This window comes from Cajanus cajan, chromosome 10, assembly GCF_000230855.2.
Source record: "Cajanus cajan strain Asha chromosome 10, NIPB_CcT2T_4, whole genome shotgun sequence".
NCBI classification, from domain to species: Eukaryota; Viridiplantae; Streptophyta; class Magnoliopsida; order Fabales; family Fabaceae; genus Cajanus; species Cajanus cajan.
Window position 1 is genome coordinate 29,282,201 of NC_138526.1, and position 8,022 is coordinate 29,290,222.

The following is an 8,022-nucleotide window of genomic DNA, read 5'->3' on the forward strand; positions in this document are numbered from 1 at the left end:
TTATAATGTTAAACTTTCCTATCAACATTAATCATGAGAATTTGGGTCAAACCCTATGATTACCTCTCTATTTTTGTGTGTTAAGACTTCTATATATGTAAATGATAATGTAGGAAATCCTACATTGTCGCAAATGATATAGAAACCACACCACTTCCTTTCTTTTATTTATTTTCCTTGTATATGTCCATGGCATGTTTTTCAAATACATTAATTTTTATTACGAAAGGAATTCATCTCTAGTATGCATCGTAGGATAATCATTGAAATTAAGGTGACCAACTAACTAAGGGACATGTGGATGATGCTAGAGTTGATGAGTGACACTTCTATTAAAGATAACTATTATGATGACAACATTCTTCAAGAAAAGAAGACAACATCAAGGGTGATGTTACATAGAATCTGTACGGGTAGGGGCGTTTAGCCACCCTCTTATCGGTTATCGAGGGACCGAATCAGGTGGCCGATTGCCAATCGGTCACCTGGTTCGGCTTATCTCTATTAGTTATCTTTAATAAACCATTAAAGGTTAATTAGATGATTAAGAAGTATTACCTGATACGATAAGTTTTTACAGGGCCCATAAGGTCCAAGGCCCACGATTGTCAGTATAAATAGCTCAGGTCAAAAGGTAACGTCACTGTTCATTAATTACCCTAGATATTCGTGCTTGTCCTGACTTGAGCGTTGGAGTGCCTTTTGCAGGTACCAACCCTTTCACTCGCGTATCGGATCGGAGTTCTCGTTCGGCCTTTGGACTACTAGAAGACTTAGTGTGCCCATCAGACAGGTACATTTGGCGCCCACCGTGGGGCCGAACGGAGAGTTAGAAGATTAATCGGATTACGTTATGGCGATTACTAGGAGAACAAACACGCAAGATCACTAGCACGAGAATGAAGAACATGTTGAAGTTGTTGACGAAACGAATCTTTCTGACGCTGTTCGACTGTTGAGACAGGAAATGGAGATCATGAAACAACAACGAGAAAAGGATGCAAGGGAACTTGCGGCCTTGAAAGCTGAAAACGAGGCCTTAAAAAAGGATAACATGTCATGGAGACCCTCTCAAGCGACAAACACTCAAACTCAAGGATCTTATCAGTCCCAGGCAATTCACACCTCGGTTCCTCATGCTTCGGCACCAGCACCTGAAAAATTCCATTCGGCCCTCCCCACAGTTGGTCGTCCTGCAGATGCGGCAACTATCGGATCGCACCGACATCCTTTCACCCCCTCTATTATGCAACTCCCCCTAATGGACAATTGGAAATCTCTGCCTATTGACAAATATGATGGTACAACAGACCCTGACGAACATTTGGATGTTTTCTTGACGCAGGTAACTTTGAGCACCACGGATGATTCAGCGTTGCGTCGGATTTTTCCAACATCCCTCAAGGGCAGGGCCTTAAGTTGGTTCACTCGGCTCCCTCCCAATTCCATCAACTCATTCAACACTTTATCGTCTCAATTTACTATTCAGTTCACTATGAGTCTCCCTCACAGCTTGACGTCTTTGTCGCTGGTTAGCCTTCGGCAAGACAAGAAAGAGTCGCTTCGAGCTTTCATGGATCGGTTCAATAAGGCAACCTTGGATATCCGCGACCTTAACCCCGCTGTAGCGTTGCATCACCTTACAATAGCCTTAAAACTGGGGCCATTTGTTAATAGCATTTGTAAAAAGCCTCCTTTGGGCATGAATGATTTAAGGAGAAGGGCTGATAAGTATATGCAGATGGAGGAGTTGGCGGAGTATCGTAATCAGGCCCGAGCTGAGTCGTTGAGCAAGGTAGAAAAGCAAGCGGAACAGTCATACAGGGGGAGAAGGAAGGAGATATCCCTTCAGGATCGGCCTACTCGGGGTCCAAAGTATAATCAATATACTCCCCTCAATGCTAGCCGTTCGGCGGTACTTGAACAAGTTTTAACCTTAGAAGTATTGACAATTCCAAAGCGAGCAGCCACACCACCACGTACGGATACTAGTAAATCTTGTCGGTATCATCGTAATCGTGGACATTCTACTGACGAATGTTCAGCCCTTAAAGACAGAATTGAAGATCTGATTAAGCAAGGCAAGTTGCATAATTTTGTGGATCGGACGGGATCGTCGCATACTCGATCATATCAACCTAGGAATCAAGATCGACACAGACAAGACCGTTCCGATAGAGCCCCTCGTGATAGAAGCAGGTCACGAGAAAGAAGTAGGTCGCGTGAACGAAAGGATTCCATGGCACCATCCCATAGGAGGGTGATCAATACTATTGTAGGAGGGTTTGCTGGTGGAGGCTCAACTTCATCGGCTCAAAAGAAGCATCTTAGAGCAATTCGATCGGTTAATGTTGTTCATAGACAGTCTTCACGAAGGTTACCAGCTATAACCTTCACTGATGCTGATTTCAAGGGTATTGATCCAGAGCAAGACGACCCGATGGTTATTAGCGTGGAAATTCACAATTGCATTGTCAAGAAAACATTGGTTGATCAGGGTAGCTCGGCAGACATATTATACTGGAATACTTTTAAGCAGTTAGGTATTTCGGAAAAAGAATTGCTCCCTTATGATGACCCGTTGGTCGGTTTTGCAGGAGAAAGGGTCAGCACCCGAGGTTATATTAAACTCTTTACACGTTTTTGTTTCGACGAACAACAGAGTAGGGAGGTTCAAGTGAAGTATATCGTGGTGGAAGCTAGCACTTCGTATAATATTCTCCTTGGCAGGCCGTCCTTGAACGCATTAGGGGCTATTGTTTCAACACCACATTTAGCGATGAAGTTTCCATCTGATCAAGGGAAAATAATTACAATTCATGCCGATCAAAAAGCCGCCAGGGAGTGTTATTATGCTAGCCTACGGATCGCGCCGTTGGAGGAGAAAAAGTAAAAATCAAAAAGGATTCATGCTGTTAACACTTCGGTACTCAGGGAGGAACCTGCTTGGGATCTTGACCCAAGAATGAACAATGAGGAAAGGGTGGAGCCAGTAGAATCTAAAGTACAATTTCAGATCGGTGTACATCCTTCTCAGGTTACATACACCGGTGCAGACATGACCGAGGAGAGTCGTTCTGCCCTGTGCAAGGTTATATTGAAAAATAAAGACCTGTTTGCATGGGTCCCTTCGGACATGCCTGGTGTAGATCCTGAGGTCATATGTCATAAATTGTCAGTTTGTGCTGAAGCAAGACCAATTGCACAACGAAAACGAAAAGTGGGAACGGAAAGGAAGATCGCAGTGGAAACAGAGGTCGCCAAATTGCTCGATGCAGGTTTCATTCGGGAGGTTCATTATACTACATGGTTGGCGAATGTGGTGATGGTGAAAAAATCAAATGGGAAATGGAGAATGTGCACTGATTATACTAGCCTCAACAAGGCATGTCCTAAGGATGCCTACCTGCTCCCGAATATAGATCGGTTAGTTGATGGAGCGTCGGGTCATGGAGTTCTATCTTTCCTTGATGCTTACTCAGGGTATAACCAAATCCCTATGCATCCCCGTGATGAAGAGAAGACCGCATTCATAACCGATTCGGCCAATTACTGTTATCAGGTAATGCCGTTTGGGTTGAAAAACGCAGGGGCAACGTACCAAAGATTGATGAACAAGGTTTTTCAACACCAAATAGGCAAGAACATGGAGGTGTACGTGGATGATATGGTCGTAAAATCCAGAAACATCGATCGGCATGTAACGGATCTTTCGGAAGTGTTCCAACAGTTGCGCAAGTATGATATGAGGCTCAATCCGGAGAAGTGCGTGTTTGGGGTGTCCAGAGGCAAATTCCTCGGCTTCATGCTCTCGACGAGGGGTATTGAAGCTAATCCTGACAAATGTATGGCAATCGTCAACATGGTAAGCCCTCGGAACCTTAAGCAAGTTCAACAGCTAGCAGGTCGGCTTACAGCTTTGTCACGATTCCTTCCGTGTCTAGCTGAAATAACGAAACCAATGGTGGGATTGTTGAGAAAAGCGAAAAAATTTGAATGGTCTGTTGAATGTGAAGAGGCTTTTCGGACTTTAAAGGAGTGTCTCGGGTCACCGCCTATACTCTCTAAGCCTGATCCAGAGTTACCAATTGTGGTCTATTTGTGTGTATCAAACGATACAATAAGTACAGTTCTAGTTCAAGAAAAGGAAGTACAACAACCCATTTACTTCATCAGTCGCATGCTACAAGAGGCTGAGACAAGGTACCAGCTCTTGGAAAAAGTGGCACTGGGACTAGTACACACCGCTCGGCGCCTCCGGCAGTATTTCTAGAGTCACCATATCGTCGTTCGAACTGATTGCCCGATAGCTAAGGTATTGTGTAAACCTGAGTTGGCAGGAAGGATGATGGCTTGGTCTATCGAGTTATCAGAGTTCGACATCGGTTTTCAGCCTAGAGGGCCGATCAAGTCCCAGTACTTGGTGGATTTTATCAATGAGTTGCAGTCGAGGGGTTGTTTCATAAATGATTTGTGGACGATACACGTAGATGGCTCCTCAAACAATCAAGGTAGTGGAGCTGGTATAATTTTGGAAGGACCAACAGGATTGATTCTAGAGCAATCATTACGGTTTGCGTTCAAAGCTTCAAATAATCAGGCCGAGTATGAAGCGTTGTTGGCAGGTTTAAGGCTTGCACGAGAGATCGGAGTTAGCCGATTGGAATGCTGGACCGATTCAAAAGTTGTAGCCGAGCAGGTGAATGATAATTTTCAAGTGAAAGATGCGAACTTGTTAAAATATTATCATTTGTTTCAAAAAATGCGTGATATGTTTGAAGAAGTTCAGGTAAAACACACCCCAAGAGAACACAATGAGAGGGCGGATCAGTTGGCTCGGTTGGCAAGAAGTACCAGAAAACCTGGACAGTTGAGAACCACACTTCATTTGGATCTTGAAGCACCAAGTGTGGTAGCTGCCGAGTGTTTGGCAGTGCAGGAGTCTGCTCGAACATGGATCATTGAGATAGTGGAGCATCTTGAACATGGTAAATTACCGTCGGATCCAACGGCTGCTAAAAAGCTCCGAACGCAGGCTGCTAGATATATTGTGGTTGGAGGAGAGCTATATAGGAGAGGATTCTCGGTTCCGCTGTTAAAATGCGTTGATAAAGAGCAAGCCAGTTATATAGTGAGAGAGATTCATGAAGGGATATGCGGTTTTCACTCGGGAGGACGAACTTTAGCCACTAAGGTGCTTCGGGCAGGATACTATTGGCCTACTCTTAGGGAAGATTGTGTAACGTTCGTAAAACATTGTATATCATGCCAACGGCATGGTAACCTTATTCATGCTTCAGCTGAAGAACTTCATGGTATTAGTTCACCCTGGCCGTTCGCAATGTGGGGTATGGATATTCTTGGACCCTTCCCAATTGCCAAGGGTCAGTGCAAATTTTTGCTAGTTGCTGTAGACTATTTCACGAAATGGGTCGAGGCTGAGCCACTTGCTAGTATCACAGCTGCTAATGTTCAAAAGTTTTTGTGGAAAAACATCATTACTCGCTTCGGCATTCCATATGCACTTGTAACTGATAATGGTTTGCAATTCACCGATCAAAAACTTAATCGGTTCATTCAGGATCTCGGCATCAAGCACAGGTTTACATCGGTAGAACACCCGCAAGCCAATGGGCAGGCCGAAGCAGCAAATAAAGTAATACTTGGTGAATTAAAGAAAAGATTGGGAGATGCTAAGGGAGCTTGGGCAGAGGAGTTATTAGAGGTTTTATGGGCTTATCGGTGCACGCCTCAGTCCACGACCAAAGAAACACCTTTTCGGCTAACATATGGCACTGATGCCATGATACCTGTTGAGGTAGGAGAACCATCTTTTCAGCGACAATATTTTGATGAAAATACCAATGATTTATCTCTCCGAGCTGAGGTTGACATGGTCGATGAAGTGCGGATCAGAACAGAGATTGTAGCTGAAGCTTGCAAGCAAAGGATGGCTCGTAGGTTTAATTCTAACCTTATTAAAAGGAGTTTCCAGGAGGGCGACTTGGTGTGGAGAGTGCAAGGATCGGCAAGGCGTAATTCCAAAGAAGGCAAGTTGGCGGCTAACTGGGATGGTCCATTTCGGGTACGACATAATTTGGAAAACGGCGCATACAAGTTGGAAGAACTCTCAGGCAAGGTCATTCCCAGAACGTGGAACGCTTCTCATTTGAAGACATATTATAGCTAGTATATACTGTAAAAAGACCTTGTGTAAACAGATGGTGTACTCTTTTCCTTGATCGGTCTTTTCTCCCCTTACAAAAAAGTGAAAAGGGGTTTTGGCCGACAAGGTTTTTAACGAGGCACCCATTAATGAAATTACTTCAGTTCTTCCATTCTATTATGATTGTTTGACAATTCTTAACAGCTACTTAAAAATCTCGCAACAGGCTTCCCTCCCGAGTTGTTCAACTCGGCTAAGGACGTGCCTCAAATCTCGCAACAGGCTTCCCTCCCGAGTTGTTCAACTCGGCTAAGGACGCGCCTCAAATCTCGCAACAGGCTTCCCTCCCGAGTTGTTCAACTCGGCTAAGGACGGGCCTCAAATCTCGCAACAGGCTTCCCTCCCGAGTTGTTCAACTCGGCTAAGGACGCGCCTCAAATCTCGCAACAGGCTTCCCTCCTGAGTTGTTCAACTCGGCTAAGGACGTGCCTCAAATCTCGCAACAGGCTTCCCTCCCGAGTTGTTCAACTCGGCTAAGGACGCGCCTCAAATCTCGCAACAAGCTTCCCTCCCGAGTTGTTCAACTCGGCTAAGGACGCGCCTTAAATCTCGCAACAGGCTTCCCTCCAGAGTTGTTCAACTCGGCTAAGGACGCACCTCAAATCTCGCAACAGGCTTCCCTCTCGAGTTGTTCAACTCGGCTAAGGACGTGCCTTGAAAATCCTACCAAGAATACAAAACCAAAGTAAACCTGTTCGGATTTGTCAAAGAAAAGGCACAAATCCGAAACAAGTCTGTTCGGTTTTGCCTAAAAAAGGCCCAAATCCGAAGCAAACCTGTTCAGATTTGTCAAGAAAAAGAACACAAATCTGAAACAAGTTTGTTCGGTTTTATCAAAAAAGAACACAAATCCGAAACACGTTTGTTCGGTTTTATCAAAAAAGAACACAAATCCGAAGTAAACCCATTCGGATTTGTCAAAGAAAAGACACAAATCCGAAGTAAACCTGTTCGGATTTGTCAAAGAAAAGGCCCAAATCCGAAGCAAACATGTTCAGATTTGTCAAGAAAAAGAACACAAATCCGAAACAAGTTTGTTCGGTTTTATCAAAAAAGAACACAAATCCGAAGTAAACCCATTCGGATTTGTCAAAGAAAAGACACAAATCCGAAGTAAACCTGTTCGGATTTGTCAAAGAAAAGGCCCAAATCCGAAGCAAACATGTTCAGATTTGTCAAGAAAAAGAACACAAATCCGAAACAAGTTTGTTCGGTTTTATCAAAAAAGAACACAAATCCGAAGTAAACCCGTTCGGATTTGTCAAAGAAAAGGCATAAATCCGAAGTAAACCTGTTCGGATTTGTCAAAGAAAAGGCCCAAATCCGAAGCAAACCTGTTCAGATTTGTCAAAAATCCGAAACAAGTTTGTTCGGTTTTATCAAAAAAGAGCAAAAAATCCGAAACAAATTTGTTCGGTTTTGTCCAAAAAAGAGTACAAATCCAAAGTAAACCCGTTCGGATCTATCAAGAAAAGGCACAAATCCGAAACAAGTCTGTTCGATTTTGCCTAAAAAAGGAACATGCCCAATGCAAATCACTTCGGTTTTACTAACAAAGTATAAATTTAAGGCAAAGTCCTTCGGTTTTGTTTTAAAAAGAGTACATTTGAGGCAAATTACTTCAGTTTAAGAATTTGGAGTACGAATGGTTATCTTAATTAAAGACAAATACTTGAAAATTAACTGAGTAAAGTGAATTTCTGAAGAGAAATATCATTGCATTCAAAAGAAGAAGGCTCTATTGGCCTCCAGATTACAAAAAAATTAAAAGTTGCAACAAAGAAAAACCTAAACGC

At 43.4% G+C, this 8,022-nt stretch overlaps 1 protein-coding gene across 1 annotated transcript; it reads left to right on the plus strand.

Moving 5' to 3' along the window:
* Positions 1-967: 967 nt before the first annotated feature.
* On the plus strand, positions 968-2,893 carry LOC109802627 (uncharacterized). The gene has a single exon (XM_083064773.1). The coding sequence runs from the start codon at positions 968-970 to the stop codon at positions 2,891-2,893; it is 1,926 nt and encodes a 641-aa protein (XP_082920899.1).
* The last annotated feature ends 5,129 nt before the right edge of the window (positions 2,894-8,022 follow it).